This window comes from Mauremys mutica, chromosome 4, assembly GCF_020497125.1.
Source record: "Mauremys mutica isolate MM-2020 ecotype Southern chromosome 4, ASM2049712v1, whole genome shotgun sequence".
Taxonomy (NCBI): domain Eukaryota; kingdom Metazoa; phylum Chordata; order Testudines; family Geoemydidae; genus Mauremys; species Mauremys mutica.
Genome location: NC_059075.1, coordinates 53,517,985 through 53,540,501, shown reverse-complemented (window position 1 = coordinate 53,540,501; position 22,517 = coordinate 53,517,985). Strand labels below are relative to the sequence as shown.

Here is a 22,517-nt window from a genome sequence, read left to right as displayed (position 1 = left end):
GACATTTTTTGTCCATTTCATTTCTGCCCACCTGGTACTGACTAGCAGTGGCAACACTTGCCTTAGTTTTGTTTAATTCTACTCAGCTGCTACTTGGCAAGGCTATAAGCAGCAGCAAAGGCACTGGAGCTATCTGAAGAGAGCAGATTCCAGAAAACAGTATTGCATTGGTTCAGTCACACTGGTAATAGAATTTTCAACCCTACTGTGATGACCTTTGTCCTCTCTAATTTTAACTGGCTCAAGTGAGGTGGAGACTGTTTCACAGTTTAAATGACTATCATTTGCAGAACACTGTCAGTTAGCAATACAGAAATAATGCCACCTTATTTGTTACCTTCACCATTAAATCAACATCAACCAAGGGTCTGTTACAAAATGGAAGGAGTACTACCTCTGTTTAAAGCGGGGGTGGAGGTGTCTCCCCTCTTCAACCAATTAGTGTCTTAACCTGTTGCATCAACTCTGAATAGATGGGAAGGGTCTGTGGTCTGTCATTCAGGCCCCAGCCCTAGTGATCAGGGTCACTGGGGATGGGGTGAAAGGGTCAGTTTGCTCCAGGCCTTCCATTTCAGAGGGCCCCTAAACTGAGTGGCATTGTGACCTAGCATGTAGGGTTGCAGTGCCACTCAGGTTTGGCCTGGTGGTCCCTCTGTTGTGATCTTGTGTCTTGTAACTCTCTGTTGTGACAGAGGGGCCATAGAGGCAAACCTGAGTGGCACTGCAACCCCGTATGCCAGGTTGCAATGCCCAGAGAGGAGAGCTGGGCCCAGTCCCATAGAACAGGAGTCAAGCCGCCACTACAGGGTGATTACAGTGGAGGTTTCCTCTGCAACTCCCAACCCTGGGCCACCCCTTACTGGTAATACTTTGGATGCATAGGGAGGGGACCTCATTTTCAGATTTTGCCCTGGGCCCCCAAAAACTTGTGTGGCCCTGGTAGCAATACCAACTGGCTCTGCCTGCCTCAAGAAGTTGTTCAGTAACATATGGGTGGTGCTGCTGCAGTCTGATGGCAAAACAGCTGCTGTAGGCATTGAGGACTCTTTGGCAAACACGCATGTTCACTGGTGTGAGGGGGTGAGAGAGAGAGAGAGAGAAAGAAATGTGAGGTTTTTGAGGTGAGGGCATTTTTGTGTGCAAAATATACACATCTCTTTGACCCGGCTCTACTGAACATATTTACACCAGATACTAATGAGAAACTTGCATTTCATCTTCAATGGTATTTGTTATTTTATAAAATGTATGTTAATACATATTTCTAATGTAATCAAATGACAAAAACAAATGACCAGCCAGCATTAGACTTTAAACAACAACAGACTTTATCCCTGAAGGAACTGTATACTCCATACAGTACGCCAAAAACCAATGCCTATCCCATACAAAAGCTACCTTAAAGAGATGGGATGAAGCCACAAGTTTCAATCTGGATTTTGAACACCCCAGAAGTTAGAAAGTATTTGGATCTACTGTTAATAGAAAAAGGGTAATTTGGAAAGTCTATTCTCAATTTAGATTTTAACACTTCCCCCAGCAATCCCTAAAACTGAGTTGTTTATACATGATGTTTTAATTCAGGTCAATTTCTACTTTGTCCCCATTTTGAACTTTGTGATGTGTATCACTGCATTTTCTATTAGTGTCTCTGAACATTGCGGTTTCAAACTGTGGTTCTTTGGAATATAATGGGATCATCCCTGGAAGTAGTTAAAGATTTCTCTTCACTTTCTAAAAGAGTTGTGGATAATCCCAGTGTGACGCCAACAGTCCCTTGCTTCATAAAACAGATTCTAACCTCAATGAATGGGGCTGTTTCTGGTCACTTAATAGCTATTCTGTTTGCATTCAAAGTCGTTGACCTACTAATGCAACTCAGGTTTGCACAGGTTTGAATATAAAGGAAGCTAAATAGCATCAAATTCTATTCCATATTACTAAGAATCTCTGCTTTCAGATATTCTCTAAAATTTTTATGACAAATATTTTCTCTCACTCTGTAGGAGATACATGTATTTATATACAGGAAAAAGGTGAGACCATAAATTGTAATACAAGCCAAAATGTTTTGCTTTAATCCTATGAAAGCTTTTCCTTCTATGCTATTGCTGTTATGTTGACTCTTTACAGGAGAAGGCTCATTGGTTCATTTGATAATAAAGATTAACAGATCAATACTTTTTCCATGTATTACACATGTAGGAATAAACAGTAGTAATAACCAAATGCCAGCAGTGAGAAAAACGATCCCCATTTTATGACAGCTTTCTACCAACTAAGCTAATCTCATCTGTGCCCTTTTCCTAATAATACCAGCTTCATTAGGAGCAAAGAGTCCTGTGGCACCTTATAGACTAACAGACATATTGGAGCATGAGCTTTCGTGGGTGAATACTCCCTTCGTCGGATGCATGTCGTGGAAATTTCCAGAGGCAGGTATAAATATGCAAGCAAGAATCAGGCTAGAGATAACGAGGGATAACGCCATTAGGGTTTTCATAAAGATCTCGGCACTTGTGGTAAAACTGTGCTTTTAAAACTACAGTAGATTAAGATGTACCTTTATGTATACATACACACAAAACAATACTGTATATTGTTTTTTATATAAATTGTTAACGTTACATTAAGGTTATGGATCTGAATGCTCAAAGTCAGGAAATACAGATGTTAAATTTGAAAGTTTAATTACCTTCCATCCAGTGGTGCTTACATATTACAATATAGCCTCTAATTATATGATTTGATGGTATTTTTAAAATATTTCCCAACAGTCCCACAATAATAATGGATACAGTTTGTTGATGAGGGATTGGCAGGGGATTTCCTATTGTCAGGTGGTGTTGAGAGGTGATGATCATTTGGGTTTTGTGGCCACACCATTAGCAGAGTTTATTATTAATTATTATTTTTTATTTATTATTATTATTATTATTATGTGTTCCTGGTAGCAACTACAACTTGCTAGGCATGGTACAAACACAAAAAGGAGGTACAGCCGCTGATAGGGGAAAACGGAACAAGTGGTATGGTAACCAGGTGGAGAGATTTGCCAAGACCTGGGAGAGCAGTGCCTTTTAAAATAGAGACTAACCTTTTGACTTTGAAGGCAACATAAGAACATTCAAACTGTTACTATGGAGGAGTGGGCCAAGCTGATATGGTGAGGATAACATGTCAAGGAAAATGGGCATGGAGGCATTGTTTTGTATGGACTAGAGTGAAACAATGTGGGAGTTAGGAAGGTCAGAGAAAAGGTTGCATCAGTCAAGAGTACAGATAAGGGTCTGCACTAGAGTTAACTTCAGAGAAGTAAAGAAAGAGATATTAGACGAATGTTGGAAGAAGTGGCAGAATTTGGACATGTTTTAGATATGCGAGGTGGGGAGAGGTACAGGTCAAAGGAGCTCCAGAATTATGAGCCTCAGTGACAAAGCAAATACTGGTGTTGTCAAGATTAAGAAAATTGGGGTAACGGTTTGGGATAGAAGAAAACCAGCTCAATTTTAGCTATGTGCCGCTTGCATTAAGTTGACAGCGAGACATTCACAGTATTACCAACTTCAAGAGATGAAAAATTAGGAGTCGGACCCCCCCCCCCCAAATAATGAGATTTTAAAAACAAATTCTATTGTGTTTTTTAGGTCAGTCTCTTGATTTTTGACAATCTCCCCCCCCCCCATCCCCAGGGGGTGGGCATGTGACAATTAGCATCGCCTGCTCTCTGATATGTACTGGATAAGGGAATTTTGGCCCTTGCTGCAGGAGCTCTCACCCCCACATCTGCCCAGACTGTTCTCCATCATCACCACCCCATCAGTTCAGCCCCCCTACCGCATCAACCCTCACCACTCTCAGTTCACCCTCCCAGCACTCACCTCATCTGCTCCAAACCCATCATCAATACAGACTCCCACCCCTCCTATCAGCCCCCAGCCTTCTCACTTCTGCCCCCGTGAAGTCCCAGGCCATAGTTCAGCCTTCCCAGCCTCTCCTCTGATCCTCTTCGGGTTCTTCACCCTGTCCAGGCCAATGGGGCTGCAGTGCGGTCCCCCTCCCACTTCCCAGGCTGGCAGGGGAGCCCCAGTCGCCCCAGAGCTGGGACTGACAGCAGGAGCCCTGGCCAACCAGGGCATGCTGACAGCAGGAGCCTCTCCTTGTGATGGCTGGGGCTCCCACTGTCAGCCCGCCCCACAAGGAGAGGCGCCCACTGTCATCCCAGGGTGGCTATGGCTCCCGCTGTCAGTCCTGGGGCTGACTGACAGCGGGAGCCTCTCCTCGTGTAGGCCCTGTGAGGAAGGGCTCCTGAGGCATCCCTGGGTGGCTGACAGTGGGAGCACCAACTAGGGCTGGCTAACAGCAGGAACCTCTCCCTGTGGCAGCTCGTGTCAGCCCAGGGGTGACAGCAGGAGCCATAGCCACCTGGGGCTGATAGCAGGAAACCCGGGGATGACTGACAACAAGCACCCCAACTGCCACAGCACTTTCTATGTCAAGTTAATCCTGATTCATTATCTGGGGATAGAGCTCTCAAATGTGAGGTGTCAGGATTAATTTTACTTAGAAATCGCGTCTCTCACGATTAAGTTGTGAGAGTTGGCATGTCTGCATTCAGGAACAGATGTCACAGACAGGCTGTTATGTGGGGCTGGACAAAGTGAAATAGCTCAGGAGACAGAAAGATGTGAGTCATCGGCACAGAACTGGCGGTTGAAGCCAGGTGAGCCCATGGGATTGCTTTACAAAAGGGCATAAGGGCAGAACAACAATTGAAATGAAAATCACCTCCAAATAGTAGAAGAAAGGCAGAGGGGAAACCCATCAACAGACACACACAAGGAAATGTCAGAAGTAGAAGGAAAATAAGGAGAGGATGGTATAATGAAAACTCAGGGAGATAAGGTGCTAAGAAGGCGGAATGATCATCTGGAGAAGAGAAGATTAAATTAGCGAAGAATTTGAGACCACAGGTGGCAAGGCGTGTTCAGTGAATTTAGAGGTGAAGGGAAATAAGAGGCAAGCGGGGACAAGCAATGGCTTTGAGGATGGAAGATGACAAGAACATGCTCTGATTGTATGAGGAATGAGACAAAGGCCAGTGAGGAGGCGGCAGTAAGAATGTAACAAGATAGTATTTGGGATCTGGTTGAGAACATCTGTGTCTATTTACCTTCCTGGGGGAGGTACAAATCAGGTCATGTCTTTGTTTCACAGTTTGGAAGACTCAGTAAGAAAGAGATCAGAAGAGTTAATCACTCAGGAAACAGACTGAATAGCTTAATTAGATTGTTTGAGTGACAACTAAATTTTCCTTAATTTCTTCAAGCAAAAGCACATTAGAGAATTGCTGCAGAGGCTTATAAAACAAGGTGCTGCAGATAACGAACATAAGAAATTCCAGCCTGTAGGATTAGATAAAACCAAACCTGACACAAATGATTCTGATAGTTCCACAGGTTTTCATCTGTAGAATCTTAAGTGGAAGAACCGGGAATCTTCCCATCAGATGCTCTTCCCGCTGTTTAGACAAAGGGAAGAGTACACAAACCCATATAAGGTTTCAGTAGATATTTTATACCCAATGAATGATCCTAAGTTCATAGTTACTTTAAGAAACACACTTTAATGCTATTATATAGGAATTATGCGAGGTAGCATGAAAAGGAGTAAGATATTGGACTGATTTTCAGCATGGATTTCTGAAAGACAAGACTCAATTTCAGAATGCCTACTTGGAAATTGAGTAGATTTGTGATATAAGCAGCTTTTGGGAAAAGCTTTTGAAGGTAATACAGAGAGTAGACTTTCAACTGGAACTTCATGAATAGCTAGAAAAAAATTCTGAGGGAGGTGACCCAGATGGCTGAACTGGATGAGTAAAAGTGGAAAGACAAATTAGGCATTAAGGTTCTTTTAGTTAACCAGTTTTCCAAGAAGAGCTCCAAGTGTTGTGTCCAAGAGCTAGTCACTATCAAAACAAATCAGTTGGAAGACTGTTGTGGCTCTTGACAGAGAAGTATCGTAAGGCTTTTGAAGACGGGAGCTTCATTTAAACTTCCAATCTGGGCACATTCAGATCCATTACTTCAAAAGAATTAATATGTGGACAAAAGTACAGTTTGACATATACCAGCTCAAAGAGTCAAAGCTTTGTCAGGTGTAGTGAATACCTGTGTGAATACAGTGAATACTTGTGTTATGAGCTGGTGAAAAATGAGACATTGCTTGGCAAACTCACACTTCATCATCTATTCTGATCTCACCTCTCTGAACTGGGTCTTTCCCACTATTAAAAAGTATTGCAGAATTATTCACTGGGTACTCGATCTTCAAGCAATTATTTTTGTGTGTGGAAACTAAAAGAAAGAATTTGGTTGGTTTGAGATATTCAGGAATCCATCTGCAAGATCCATTGGATAATACTCAGAAACTCTGTAAAGTAAGACTTGTACAGAGTCCTGAGAGAAGTAATGTCTCAGTCTTGTGCTAAGTGACAAGGAGAAGAGAAGGCCTCAAACCTTTCAGACAGTGCGGATAGTGCTCCTTTGAGTCGGGGTAGTGCTCGTAAAAAATCCAGAATTGGCAAGAATCCTGTTGTGTATACTGAAGCCACCAGGAAATTAGTGAGTGAACATGAATGGAAACAAATGTGTGTTAAAAAGAATGAATCTTGGCAAATGAAATTCAACAATGCCAAACAGAATCATCACATTGACATGTCACTCAAGAAATGACTTCATCTGTTCCTACGGATATGTTACCATTAAAAAAATAGCCTACTTATAGTATTATGAGCAACTTTTTTGTATATCAGTAGCATATAAATCAATGTGCAATGGCAGGCAAACATATAAAGTTTTCATTGAATGAACATATCAAGGATATGTAGTATGACCTGAAATACTATCAGAGCCCAGAATTCTCAATCTGCATCACACATGAAGACAACTTATATTGTGGATATTCTGTCACTTTCATTACAGATTCTGCTGATGAACAAAAAAAAAATGTGTATTTACTTCAGGAATATGTAAAAGATGCCAAACATTATGAGGAAGTGAAAACTCAATGGTTGGAATTGCATGCAACACAAAGGAGGAAGTAAAAGGATTCACTGAATACAAAATTGAGACTGGACGAGAAAACCTCTGCAGTTGCCACTAAAAATACAAGGGATAATTAAGACCCTAGAGCAAGAGATGTTAGAAAAGACAGTAATTGAGCCATTTCAGTTACTATGCACAATAGTCATGTTAGGCCCAATATTTTTAATTACAAGGAACATTTTTGTATTCTCAGAAGCTCAATTTATGTACTAAAAGAGATGCAACAGATTTTTGAATCTCTGAAACTGTTGATAACTTAGATCTGAAACTGATCAGAAAAGTAAGGTGGAGACTGCATTTATCATGTGACTTTTTTTCCAATCCCCAAGTAGTGCCTTTTGGACTGAAGAATGCACTTAGCAGATATCAGAGGGTCAGGGATGAAGTGGTAGTGGAGGCGAAGGGAAAAAGTACTATATTAATATGCATAGCTAGATGACAGTTCACTCTCTACCATGGCACAACACTTGTAGGCTATACAGATATTTTTAGCAAGTTAAGAGAGACATATTTGACCCTTTGCCATCCAAATGTAAGTTTCTTCACTGGACAGTAAAGTCCTTGGAACACTAGTAGTGGGAGTCTTACTTTAGAAAAAGCTCCACATGCCTCATCATTTTAACACACTATTTTGAACAACACTTTTTTGAGCAGGTCAAAATGACATGGTGTTATAAACAATGCTGCCCTAGCTTATGTTAGCACTCTGAACATACCACTGCTGGATCAGCATCAGGGTTAGCAGCAGTGAAAAGTTTTGCAAAAGAAGAAACACTAGTGCAAAAAATGCCATTGTGAGTCAACAAGGTTTGTAGGGATATTGAAAAGATACTGGTGTCGGGAGTCCATGGGTAGTGTGAAGCTGGCACAGCCAGCCCCATGCCACCCTCTCCCAGCGCCAGAATAAAGAAGGGGAGGAGGCATGGCCAAAGCACAATGCATAGCAGTGATCTCCAGGCACTGCAATGATCCCCTGGGCAATTAGCTAAAAAAGCTCAGCGTTTGCTCTTGCCACAGTTAAATGCGGCAGCCTTGTGGACCACAGAAGTGGAATAAACCCACCTCCCTTTATAACTTGGGTTTCACACCTAACAGCTCAGTCAGACCAGAGGACTGGGGCTCCAATATTTTGTCTTATAGGTTCCATTGATCTGTGTAATTTTTTTTGAGACGTCAAATATATGCTTATATATTTGCCATAAGAAATTACAAAAAAAGAGCCAGCAATTACTGGGAGAACTTTCTGCTCTCTGAAGCAGCAATTCACTAACACGTCTTAGAACGGTGCTGAATCAATAATACTGGTGTACAGACAGAGATGTTTTGGCATGATAGAGCACTGAATGGTTATTGTTTAATAACAGTTATTCTAATTTAGCTCTTTCAGAAGAGGGGGGAAAAATCAATGTTTGCTAAATGGAAAAGAACAAAATCAGTGGGGAAAGGAATTAATTTTTCAAGCTTTTAGGTTGGTATTCTGAAGAACTGAGAGGAGAGAATGCAATTTAAAAAATGGGGCAGTGTTCTTACATCTCACACATCTTAAAGCAAAATAAATTAAAACCTTGGGAGGAGGGCGAGGAGGGGTGAGAGGGGGCAGGCTGGGTGGGAAGGTTTTTCCAGTAAAGTAACAACTCCACTTCCTTAGAGACCAAACTACTCAGTGCCGCAGTTGAATGGTTGTCTATTCTGCTGAGCAAACCAGCTCTTTAAGATGACTGATGTCAGCTCTTAACCCAGTGACTAGTGTTATATGGCAACTAGACACGGTTCTTCCTCTTTTGTGCAAATATATGCAACAGTTTTTACTTACAGAATCCAAAAAATAACACTTACAAAACACTTTGTATGTTCAAAACAATGCAGATACATTAACACAATTGTGTATACAGTCTGCATTATAAAAACAATATAAAACAGATTAATTAAGGTTCAATCCCCAGAAGTATTTCAATCGCCCTTTACTTACCTCCCATAATTTTAGACTGGCAGTTGATAAATTCTGGCTTCTTGTCTGTAAGGTAGCGCTGACAAGTGTGGTGAAGAATCTGAAAGAATGTGGATTTTTCGGAAGCCGTGCTTGCTACCCATTGGTCAAAAGCATTTTCAAATAATAAATCAAATTCTGGAGAATCCTAGAAGAAAAATAAGATTTGAATCACTGGTACTATATTTTAAAACTGATTTGAAGATTACATGTAGCAATGGACATTTTTAATAAAGCAATTTAAAATAAATTATTTTAAATGACTGACATTCACTTTTACAGCTGGTCTGAAATTCTTTTTTCCTGAAGAAATCTTGGATGAAAGTGGAGAAAAAAAATCTTTCTTAATGGAAATTTCCAGGGGTATTTTCAAGTTTTCAATAAAAACTCAAAACTGGAAGATTTCAGCCAAAAATGAGAGTTGTAGTGCCTCATGGGGGCATGTGTACCCTTTCTCCTCTTTGAGTGGACTACAGTATACCACCCATAATGCAACACAAATTCCCCTTTTTGGATGGGGGAGCTGTGCAACATGGAGTCTCTGGTTGTGATGCATTATGGGAAATTACTCCAAATGGGCATTCCAGGCCATCGAGGAGAATGGGGACACAAGAAGCAAACAACAAATCATAGTTTGGGTAGATCGTAATGTTTCCTAAGAGATTGCAGGGCTGATAGTCTGGATTCAACTTGGGCAGCAGGCAGTCAGTTAACAAAATACAGCCACATTCCAAACACTGTGCCAACTGCAAAAAGAAACCGACTCTGATCATGTGGTTTGCTTCCTTTGCCTGGCAATCTAGGACAATCTATCCATATCAATGACATGATATGATGTATGCACTGATGTACAGCAATGAGCCACAGTAGGACATGTATTAGTAGGCCATTGGAACAAGCTTCAGATATGTTTAGCCTTTTGTCTACAAAGTGCTCCAGTAATTTACTAATGCACGCCCTGGCACGTCTTATTAGAGTATGTCTGATTATACTGAAAATTAAATAGAGAAGTTTATTGCACTGTATTCTTCCACTAAGAAAAATAGTTCCTGGTAGAAGGAAAAGAGAAAATGGTATTGTATTTTCCATTCTAGTCAGAATATATTTAACAGTAAGGTTCCGAGTGGTTTCCAAACGGCTGCTGACGGGACAGCTTAGCACTTTTGGGCAGGGGTGGCCTGTTTCAAACTGACTTTTCCCTCTCCTTCCCCCTTATTGTCTCTCCATCCCTCACCCCTACAATGACACAGCAGCCTCCGTTATCTTTTTCCCCCTCCACACACTTAGTAGAATAGGTATATGGATTTTTTTTTGTATTTCATTTTTCAGTAATTAGATCCCAGATGTGCACTGAGAGGAGTTGGTACACTGGTGCATCATCATTAAAAAAGATCATATGACCAATCAGAATGTGACTTTAGACAATCTAGGATTTCAGCCACACTCAATAAGCATGTTTCATTGTATAAATGTATTTGTTTACTTTATACTACATAATGTTTATGACCACAAGATGTGATTTAAATCCCCAACCCCTAAGGCTGCACACATTAATTTCTAGCTGGTGCTTAAAAAGGTTTTATCTTTAACTAGCTTGTCCTTTGCAAATCTGTCTGGTGCACTTAACACATGAAAGAAGGAAAAACCCAGATAATAAAAAATGTGTTATGTTGAATTACATTCTTGCACAACCTTGAAAACTGCATCTTTGCTCTTTGGGACTGTAATGTTATCTGATTAAAATATGACGATACAGCTCATTGTTGCAACCACTGTTATATATTTACAGCAAAGCTTGTACAAAGGTTGTCAAGTGAGGTGTCTATGAAAAGGTTATGATTTGCTGGTTATGATTATGCTATCTGTATGCATATATCATTTTTGTATTTGAAGTAGTGGATCTATACTTGGATTTCAAATGTTTGGTCCTGAGGTAACTCCCACAAGGTAATGCCCAGCATTGGAGGGACTATTCAAATTGAGTGCCCCATCGAAAGAATTTTTAACTGCAATGGACCATGGGAGAAGCCTATCTACACTTAATAGAATTTCCTGCTGTGACTAGGTGAAATGCATGGACATGTAACTTGCCCATGTAACTCCAAACGCTGTCTTGTTGCTGTAATTTTCCACAGTAAGAACAATGGGATACCCGCCACATGGCAAAAGCTATAAAAGGCCCTAAAAACACCTCCATTTTGTCTTCATTCCTGCTTCTTACCTCTGGAGGAACTTTGCTACAAACTGAAGCTTTGAACAAAGGATGAATGACCCATCCAAGCTGTGTATGTACTCCAGAGACTTGACTTAAGCCAGCACTTTATTCCATCACTGCTACAAGCATGAACCAAGAACTTTGCCATTACTGTATGTAACTGATTCTTTTAACCAATTTAAACTCTCAACTTTCTTTCTTTTTATAGATAAACCTTTAGATTTTAAGATACTAAAGGATTGGCATCAGCATAATTTTTGTGTAAGATCTAAGTTATATATTAACCCTAACCCTAACCTGGTCCTTTGGGATCAGAAGAACCTATTATTTGATGAGATTGTAAAGAACCACTCATCTCTGAATCTAGTGGTTTTGGTGGTGATATAAGAACTGGAATGCCAGAGGAAACTGCCTTTATGTTTTCTTGTTAGCCAGCATGGTGAAACAGAAATTTACTTTTGTGGCTGGTTTGGTATGTCTTATCAAATAACCACCACCAGTTTGGGGTTGTGTTTGCTCTATTTTTCAGCAGTTCATCCTGAATTTGGCATCCTCAGTTGTGACCCACTAAGGCACTGTTACAGGGACAATGGACAATCTACAGAGATTGCCAGTTTGTTGGATTAAGGGGGAGCCTGTAGGGAAGCATTGCACCAGGAAAGAGAAAGGTCTGTGACCTCTGCAAGGAACAGATGCAGTTGTAGGCAGAGCCAGTTCCAGGAACTCTCCTTCCATGCTCTTTCCCACCTTTGCCTGTCCACAGGTATTGATCCATTTTATTGGAGGAAGTATCTAGGGATAGATTTCCAAGTTTTATATTGGATGCAGCTCCATGATGAATTGAAGGCCAACAAGAGTAGGCTTAGAAACTTCTTCTTCATGGCGGTAAGAGAACAAATAGGCTCTTCTTCCCTTTTGAAAAAGGGGAAGGAGACAGAAGCAGGAGAGAGAAGAGGCGAAAGGCAGGACCAGAGGTGTAGGAGTGAAGGCACATAACAGGAGTGAGCTTATTCTGCTCAATCTTCACCTTAAAATTGGGAGAAAACATGTACTGCTCCACAGGATAGTCAAGAGTTAGCACTTAAACCTGGGCACTTGAGAATACTTGCTTATACATCAGCATGCAAAGTTGGAAACTGTCCAAGACTTTTTGTGAGGAAGACCCCAGGGAGAAGGGGTAACAGTCATGATAGGGCCCCTTCCACTTGCAATTCGGATAGCAGTACAATGGCCTTGATCCTCAACAATAAAAGCAAAAATCCTAACAAAGTTACTTTCTCCAGATGTGTACAATGTACTCACCCGATTAGAGTCTATACCATTAACCTGGCGAAGCTGCTCAAGCATCCACTGTGATCTCCTTACAAACGACGTGGAACCTTCAAACTGTTTGACTTTTGTAACAGATGCCTGGGAGGGTTTCTTGTTAGTCACTGAACACATAAAAGAAACCAAAAAAGTATAAATACAGACACACACATTTATGTATGAATAGCATTAGTAAAGAAGTGTTAACTCAACACAGCCTGTCAGGAAGGCACTACTTTCCTCAGCCTCAAGTATAAAGGAGGAAAAGGATAACCCCAAACTTTGTAAAGCACTTTGAGAACCACTGATGAAAAGTACTACATATCAAATATCAATCAGAAATTAGCTTTTTTGGGCAAGCACACAAAATAACAGTGACCTAGCATATTAATAACAAAGCAATGGATGCCTTACAAATAAAATGACAAGAAATGAAAAATAAATTTTGAGAAAAAGGGAGTGTGTAGAATGCCAGCAAACTCAGAGACAACCTAGAAAAGCACACAGCAAAATGACATGGAAAACTTGGATCACCATCTCTGTGCCAAGACCAGGAGAAAATCTAAGTGAGTTGTTCTGAGTGAATGTGCTTCACTTGTGGCATAGAAGAATGCAAGTTTTCTTCTTTTAAAAAAAATAAAGATGAATTGTATAATAGCAAAAACTATTCCCTTTGTTGTAACCTTTAATGTACGCTCATTTACAATTATTGACTACAGTTACAACATTTTAAAAGTTATTAATTAATTACTGCCTCACAGTCTTCCTGTACATGCTAATCTACTGTTAAAGATATCCTAATGATCTACCATTAGTAAACTAAAAGATGGGACTTAAACACTACCTGCCTTATTCACTGGTGGATTTTGCACATTAGTAAAGCCAGCAGGATTTGGCTCTCTCTATCATTTAACATATGCAAAGTTCAGTAAACTCCTTTCACAATTCAAGATAAAATCTGCATTCATATTACACTACAAGCTTTAGATTATATGTTGGTCCTTCTGAGCATACATCCCCAGGCATTCAAAAATCACCAAGTCAGGACTTGAAAAATTATGAGATAGACTTAAAAATCATCAGATTAGAAAGACAGACAGAAAGAAAGAAAGAAAAATTTTAGGTTCCTTGTACTGTATTTTGCCTTCTGGTTTCAAAGACTTCAAAGACACATTTGCTTCATATTTGCATGCTCTTCTACAGAACCATAAGAGCTAGAAACAGACTTTTTAAAAAAAGTGAAATCTGAGCTTCTCATGAAATAACATGACTCCTAGAGCTGGCACTTAAAGACAGACACCAAATATTGTGAAAGTGGGAACCCTGCACAGCAAAAGGAGTCTGTTAAAGCAGTATCTTAACACAAGTGATGAGTCCGAACATACAAGTACTTTCAAAGCCTTAAACATGCTTTTTAAAAATACGTTACAGGATAACAGTCATAGTTTTGTATTAAAAATATCATATGCTATAGTTTCATGTACACAAGTTTTTTTTATTTTCTGGTTCCCTATAGTAGTTAAGGGATGCTGGGCATTGAAGTCCAGATGCCCTTGGTACCTGCCAATCAGTGTCATTTTTCCCTGGTTGGGGGCTTCAACTGGTGAATCTCAGCACTTCTAATAAGCACTGGTATAGGAAAGTGGGCAATGGGGAAGCATTCATGGAAGGCAGAGATGGGAAGAAGCAGAAGTCTTTCTTTTCCACCCACCAAGAGTCCAAAACTTAAAAGATTGTTCCAGACAAAAACGGCCTAAACCTTAACAGATATGAAATTTCATTGTTCAACACCATATACTCTTGTAAGCAGCGCCTCTCGCTCTAGCACATCATTAGTTCCTGTAATGGAAATATTCAAAATCTCCAAAGGGACGGGGACGAAGTTATTCCAGAGTATCCTTGTTACAGTGTTCTGTATCACAGTGATAAATTTACTTCCTTGAGTCTCTAAACACAAATATCAAACAGTGGCTCTACAGGAGATGGACAGCAAGCCAAAACCTTGCCATATATGTAACCTATTTCCAGTCTTCAATTTTAACCAATAAATTGGACAAACAAAATGTAGCACGCTAGAAAGGGAAATATGAGTATTTGATTAGCATTATTTTTATTAATTGTGTTCACAACATTTACACATTGTTCTTTAGTTTTTAATCCTGTGCCATGGGCTATTTTTCCATCCAGGACCTTCACCTGCTTTAGGCTCTGGCTTTCATACTGATACACAGAATATGCCAGCGAACGTCTGTAAAATTATTTTTTTAATTCATTGTGTTACTGGCTGGTCTTATGATGACTTTTCCCGAGTGAACTCCAAGCGGAAATTACAGCGAGCCTCTTTTGATATACATACAATGTGACAAAAATCATTATTTCCTCTCTGATGCCATGTCAGGATACATATACCTTATTGATAAAATAAGCACTATACTTCTCAGGTCCAGAGGCATTACGAAGTTCCTTATAAGCCTCTACACTGCTAAATGCTTCCGAAGACAGAACCAAAAAGTTATACATCTGTGTCCTTGTTACCAGTTAAATATTCTTACTCCTGCACCCTTTCACTGGCTTGTTTCCCATGCCTTGGCCTATCCACTCATTCAATTCTTCCTCCTCTTGTATTTTTGTAACCGTGAAGCAGCTAGATTGTAAATTCTTCAAATAGCCACCTGCTGTTTGCCCACCTTCACTTGTCCTTTAATGTTACTGTGGACTTTCATGTCGATGATTAATTCCCAGCCCTACAAAGTCTGCCAGTAGTCCCTAACATAACAGCCTACACTTATTTAATATCCTCAACATTTAAAAAGTTTAGTTACTTATTTGCTGTATATAATCAATACACATAGTAAACTATACATAATAATGACAGTACTGTCAATGTCATTTCACTGGATATTTCATAAACTTAATTGAATTTTGCGCTAAAAAAAGGAAGTAATTGAACCACTGGCAAAATACAGTTTGATAAAAAGATATTTATTCTAGCACTGAACTCCTTAAATTCTCTCACTTGTTCAAATAAATAGGTTCCATATACTTCAGAATAAAACAGAGCTCATGTAAATAAAAACCAATCTCAATTATATCAAACAATATACTAACTATATTCCAAAAACATTAAGAGTGTTGGGAACACGGCATTACACTTTAAAAATATAGAAAACCATACAACTTAAATAAAACACACTATCCTCAGTGTTTTGAAATGTGCTTAAAAGATTAAAGCTAACTTCTAACAGGAAAAAAGGCTTCCTGTATTAGACTCACTCCCTAAACACAGAAAGGAGATGCCTTTTTTGTTGATGTAAATCATATATATTTTTGACCTCTTAATAAGTAGTTTAGGAACCATCTTACAGTTTTTAAATAACTATATGAATACTTCTTTATATCTTATTCCGGTCTCCTACTTCACTTTTCTGTTGCCTTATGTTCTCTTCACGCACTTGAAAGTACATTATTATATTATCCCTGCATTTCTGACAATGCTATTTTGTAAATTCACTGTGATGGACAATCTGGTTATTTAATAACACCGTGTTATTACTGTTTTCCCCTTGTCCTCTGGATTACCTATATTTCTAAAATCCTTTTACCCTCTAGTGTGCCTGAAGCGGAGACTGTAAAGTTTAGGGAGACTTGCTGTGTTTTTTGCTTTCAGGTATTGACATTTAAATCTCTTCCTTTTTGATACAGTACACAAAGCAGCATGTGAAATTGCAGATGTATACATTTTTATCAGATCTTCTGTAAACATACTACTGAATAACTGAACAATATCAAAAAGTTTTTTAAAGAACTAATGCTTTGGTCAGGCAGTTTCTACAAGTACATAATACTTAAAACAAAGAACAAAAAATAAAAACCCTGTCTTCCACTGCCTCAACACCCATCAGATAAAGGGATTGCATCTACATTAATTAGTTGTTAGGGGAAAAAAATAAAGTCATTTACCTTTACTTAACATTGTCACAAATCAATGTATCTGGTTATAAAAAGACATGGCTTTGCTGGTCTTCATTTGTTATTCAAATGCACCATCATCATATGAAAAAGTTCTATTCTTTTGACATTATCTCAGATTTAAACACACACACACACGGCCGCCTTTAGGACATGCAGGGCCCGGGCGGCAATTCTGCGGCAACTCAATTTGTTGCCACTGTTTCCGGTGGCACTTTGGCAGAGGGTGCGGGGCCCCCTCTTCCGGACGCTGTGGGGCCCTCTTAGGCGCGGGGCCCGATTCCCGGGAATCGGGGGACTCACCCTAAAGCTGGCCCTGCAGACACATACCCTACCTACTGTTTCCCAGTTACAGGAGAGATTCAATACAGTAACAGAAAATCTCTTTCTGGGAGAATAAGGACAGGCCAAAACACCACCACCTACATGCTTCCCAAGGCATACAGACAAGGGAACCCAGGCAGACCAATCATATCTAGCCACGGTACTCTTATTGAAGTAATATCAGGACCCACAGAAACCATTCTTAAACCGCTCGCCACACAAAAGGCCAACTTCTTCTAAGACAAAACTGGTTTCCTCCACAAACTCTGCAACATTAACAATTTACCTCAGAACACCATTCTTGCCACCGCAAATGTCACTACCCTATACACCAACATCCCTCACAATGACAACATAGCCACCTGCTTCAAATATTTACAAGACAATGGGCAACCCTCAGATATCTACCCAAAACATATCACCAAACTCATCCATCCATATCATTCTCACCCATAAGAATTTTACATTCAACAACAATCACTTTGTCCAAACCATGGGAACAGCCATTAGGATTGCTCCCCAATTTTCCAACTTCTTAATGGGACAGTTTGAGGAATGATTTCTGGACAAGTGCACCATCAATGACTATTAGACAAGATGGTCAGGGATGCAACCGTATGCTCTGAGTGTTGCTAGTCTCTGTTTGCCAGAAGCTGGGAGTGGACGACAGGAGATGGATCACTTATTCTGTTCATTCCCTCTGAAGCATCTAACATTGGCCAGTGTTGGAAGATAGGATACTGGGCTAGACAGACTTTTGGTCTTATCCAATATGGCTATTCTTATGTTTTTACAAAACCAATGTTATATCTGAGATACACTGATATTTTCATCCTCTGGATGAAACTCTCTCAGACTTCCATGACAGTAACCACCACCACCAATGCATTAAATTCCTTCTGGAACACTTCCACACTAGCAAAAACTTCCTGAACACCATGATCAACTTCAGCAATGGCACCTTACAGACAACTACATACAAGAAACCTATGGATCATCACACATCTTCATAGATATAGTAACCACCCCAAACACATCAAGAAATCTGTTATCTACAGCCAAGCACTCAGATACCACAGGATATGTTCCGAGGAGAACATACAGGATACACATGTTAACACTACTCAAAAGCACCTTCCCCAAACAAGGATGCTCCACCAAAGAAGTAGATGGCATCATGGAAGGGGCCACCCAAATACCCCGAGAAAACCTGCTTCACTACAGAAATAAACCCCACTTTGATCACACACCTCTAGTTGCTACCTACCACCCCACACTGGAATCCATAAGGGGTATCATCAAACTACTACAACCCGTACTCATCCTGAAAGAAATCTTTCCTGAACCCCCTCTTCTGGCCTTCAAACAAGCCCTCAACCTCTTTAAGCTCATTATCAGAAGCAAGCTCCCCCAGACTAGGGCACACCAACTCAAAGTGGCACCAGACCCTGACAGAACAACAGATGCAAAACCTGCAGACACCTCTACACTGCTAACACACTTTTCAAGATCTATGGGTCCTACACTTGCCTAACACAACATATGGTGTACCTCATCCAGTGCACTAAATGCCCCAACAACAGTGAGGTGGGAAAAGCCAGACAATCACTACAACAATTTGGAATGAACTCACACAGGACAATGATAAAAGACAAAAACATCATGTCACCTACGGGTGTACACTTTTACACTTTTCTCTATCTGACCCATCAGTCCTCATCCTCAAAGGAAACCTGCACAACATGTTCCTGAGTCAGAGAGCTTAAAATTCATTGCTAGACACTAAAAATCACAATCTTAACAAATAGACAGGATTTATGTCTTATTATAACAATCTGTAACCCATTCACTTACCTTCTTTTCTTATGACAACAGGGGTGTTAATGGACCACTTCACCTTGAATGGTCTCTTATAAGTAGTTAGTGCATATTCTATTAAACTTATCTGTCCAATCTTGTATAGTTGTCACAATAAGTAAGTTTCTCAGACCTGAAGAACTCTGTGTACCTTGAAATCTTGTCTCTCTCACCAATAGAAGTTGGTCCAATAAAAAGATATTACCTCACCTACTTTATCTCTAAAATACACACACACAGACATCACTTTTCCTTAAGGTACAGTAAGGCTCAGATTCAGCATTATATGTAAGCCCTATGGTCCACTTTTGAAGAGCAGCACTTCTACTTTCATAGCTCAGAACCTTAGTACGTGAACACTAATATTCTAAATCCTCATTCTCAATATGAGCCAAAAGCCGTCATGGTATATCAACTGTAAAAACAATGTTCTATAAAAAACATTAGACTGTTTTAGAATCAGATGACAGACTACTTTGATTTTTATTCATTTAACAAAACAAAACGTGTTGCCTGAATCAACAAAAAAAATAGCTGGCATAATACTGGAATCTTGTCGATGCTGTTCATTCAGCTGATGTAAGCCAATACTGAATAATATTAGAAAAAATGAAATCCTTGGAGACAGTTCAGGACAGAAGTAGTAATACTAAACATCCATTATGAAGTGCTGATGTTGCAGGTGATACAGTACTGTATTGAAAAGGGAGATTATTTTATGTGTTTCCTTAATATTCTTTCAAGAATATCTACTACTACCCCAAATGGAGTTTCCAGCTCAGATGAGAAACAAATGTGTGTTCCTAGGTCAGTAACACAAGCTATTGACAAACAAGAATCATTAGAAGTTCATCAATATGAAACAACTTCAGTAAGCTAAGCCTCTGCAGAAGAAAGGGGACAAAACAAACCTCCATAGGATACTTACATGTCTCAGACTTTGGACAGTCCTAGAGTCAGGAGAATGTTTCTATAGGAATTTAGCACAGCATTCAGTTCACTCCATTCATAAGGCTGTGGATTGATGGATTCATGCTGTCACACCCCCATGGCCCCCTCCCTCAGGGGATCCCCTGGGAAAGCAGATTAGCACTGCATGTTGCTAACGCTGTTGTAAGCATCGCAAAGCATTTTGGGGAGGGTCAAAGGCATGAATGAGGAGTGAAAGCTTTCTTTGTAGGCTGCGAGAGACCAAAGGGGGAGGAAGGAAGAAAGCAGAGAATGGGTTAACTCAGCCTGAAGATAAGACGGAGGCTCCAATCCAAGGTCATAGGCTCGAGAAAGTCTGCAGCTATCCGACTGTGAGAAGAGGAGAACTAACTGGAGCAGGGCTGCAGAGATTGCAGTGAAAACAGTGACAGTGAATGAGACAGCAAAGACCAATGGGGGGAAAACAAAGTCTCTGGAGCCAGTGTGTTTTGGCAACGCCATGGAGGCCACAGTGAGTGGGTTTGGACTAGTACAAAGAGCACCAGGAACAGAGGGCCCTAAAACAAAAACACCCCCAAAAGAACCCAGGACTTAAAAACCCTCCCAAGAGCCAAAGCAAGTCAGAGATCACAGCGGACCCTGGACTTCCTGTGAACGGGACAAGAACTCCCATCCACCCTTCCCCCTTCTTCTTCTTCTTACGTTACACCCAAGCTTGGCCAGCCTCAGGTAGTGCGGGTTTGAGTATGAAAGTGGGTTAGGGCTTGGGGCACTAAGGGTCTCTTCCTTCCTCTGAGTGATGTGGGGAACTCCTCGCCCCCCAACACTCTCCGCTGTTATTTTATTAATAAAGCTTTAAAATGTAGACACTTAATGTGCTCTTCATCTCCTCCCCTAAAGATCCTGCGGCCTCAGCCTGATCACCTGATGCCCCAGGCAGATGCCACAATGCTAATTAAATGTGGGGTAATCAAAAAGACAGGTTGCAAAAATTGATAATTTGGGCAGCTCTTGCTGGTAGGAAAAAAGATCTATAAGTGGTGGGGAAAGGAAAACCCATCAGTCCCGTCCCCCCCCCGCACTGGTTGATCTCTTTAATCAACCTCATTAAACCACTTTTTGTAGTAGGCTACGCTGTGGAGACATGCGTGTTCAAAGATACAGCTTGTTAATGTTACTTACTCTTTGTTTAAAAATCCTTTACTTCCTAGGAATTCAATTTTATCTTAATTGGCATGATACTCTTGAAATACTAGCTGTTCTCTCTTTGGGTCCCATTAACCTTGAAGTGTCGCATGTGGTTGAACAGATCTGGTTATTATTTCTCCTTGCACCGTGTGTTAGTAGTTAAGACAAACACTAAGCTAGAACTTCCAGAATGGCCAAAACCAATCTTCCTGTCCCCCACCAAACATATTTAAAAACAACTTGAAAATTTCCTTTAGTCCATGACGGCTTGACAGTGGCATGACAGACATTACACAAATGTATTGGCAGATGGAAGTAGCATGCTGACTACCTACTCATTACGTTGCTTTGCAAACTAGAGCACAAGAACATAAGAACAGCCACACTGGGTCAGACCAAAGGGCCATCTAGCCCAGTATCCTGTCTTCCGACAGTGGCCAATTCCCAGAGGGAATGAACAAAAGAGGTAATCATCAAGAGATCCATCCCCTGTTGCCCATTCCCAGCTTCTGGCAAACAGAGGCTAAAAACACCATACAGAGGCTAGGGACACTAGTAGCACTTTCACACAAGCTACAGAGTGGGTATGAACTTTGCAAGCATCGTATAAATCTTGTTTGGGTTTTTTTTAAATCATTGGATCAAGATTGCAGGGACAGTTACACTTTCCAAGTTAAGTCTTGACTAACAAATTATCCATCCACTTCAGCTACGGCCTTTCATGACAGTTTAATTTAATAATCTATAGGAAATTTGATAAATTAGACAAATGTAATAATCTATAGGAAAACAGAATTAACTGTATGTCAATTTCAGTTTCTGTATGGTAACATAACTTTGCACCTTGAATTAAACCTATACAGACAAACTGACTGAAGTATTAATCTTCTGGACAATGTTTTATTCATTTAGAATCCATCAATACATTGCAGTCCCATTCAGTACACAATATTGTTTTGTTTCTGTTCCTTACTCAGACAGATACAAATAAATATATTAACTCATTTTGTCTTTATTTTTTTAAACGTGTCCAATACTTTCTCGTACAATCAGAATGAAATGAAGATTTGAAGAGTTTAAACATCAGCATTCTATGCTATGGCATAGAAAGTTTGGGTTGAGGGTAACCTCAATGTATGGTGGCATGCTCTGGAACGCTGAACTAGGTTAATATACATCAGAAAAGAGCAGAAATGTATTATGGAAAGATGACAGTCATTCCATAGTTAAGGTTTGTGCTAGCTTCTTGGCATTAGCCTGAATTTCTGCATCAGTCACATGATGAAAAATAAGCCATGGTATCAAATGTAAGAAGGCTGCATAGGTTTAAGAGACATGCTTCCAAGAAAAATATTGTTTCAAAACCAGATCAGAGACAGACGTAGAAATATACAGATCAGATCTAGCTTCTTCATATTGTAAATTGTTATGATCATTTGGCACAAACTGAAACAGAAACCTCTTCTAATTCTGGATCTGAAGCAGCAAATGCAAACCTCCTCGCCACACAAAAAATTAAGGTGGTGCAGATCTGAGGCTCCAGTTTTGACTCGTGTCATTTAGATCAATTTTATTTATTTCTTCTATTTTCTAAACTGTAACTGCCTGATTTGAAGCTGACTGTAAAAAT

The 22,517-nt window shown here is 40.0% G+C and overlaps 1 protein-coding gene across 4 annotated transcripts in view; it reads right to left on the bottom strand.

Annotated features, from left to right (window-relative positions):
• Positions 1 to 22,517, bottom strand: part of STXBP6 (syntaxin binding protein 6) — a 222,347-nt gene that overhangs the window by 56,631 nt on the left and 143,199 nt on the right. For all 4 annotated transcript variants that reach the window (XM_045016982.1, XM_045016983.1, XM_045016981.1 and 1 more), the window contains exons 3-4: positions 12,614 to 12,744; positions 9,079 to 9,244 (exon numbers count right to left, since the gene is read on the bottom strand). In XM_045016982.1, coding sequence (XP_044872917.1) covers positions 9,079 to 9,244; positions 12,614 to 12,744 — 297 coding nt within the window. The remainder of the gene's footprint in view (positions 1 to 9,078; positions 9,245 to 12,613; positions 12,745 to 22,517) is intronic.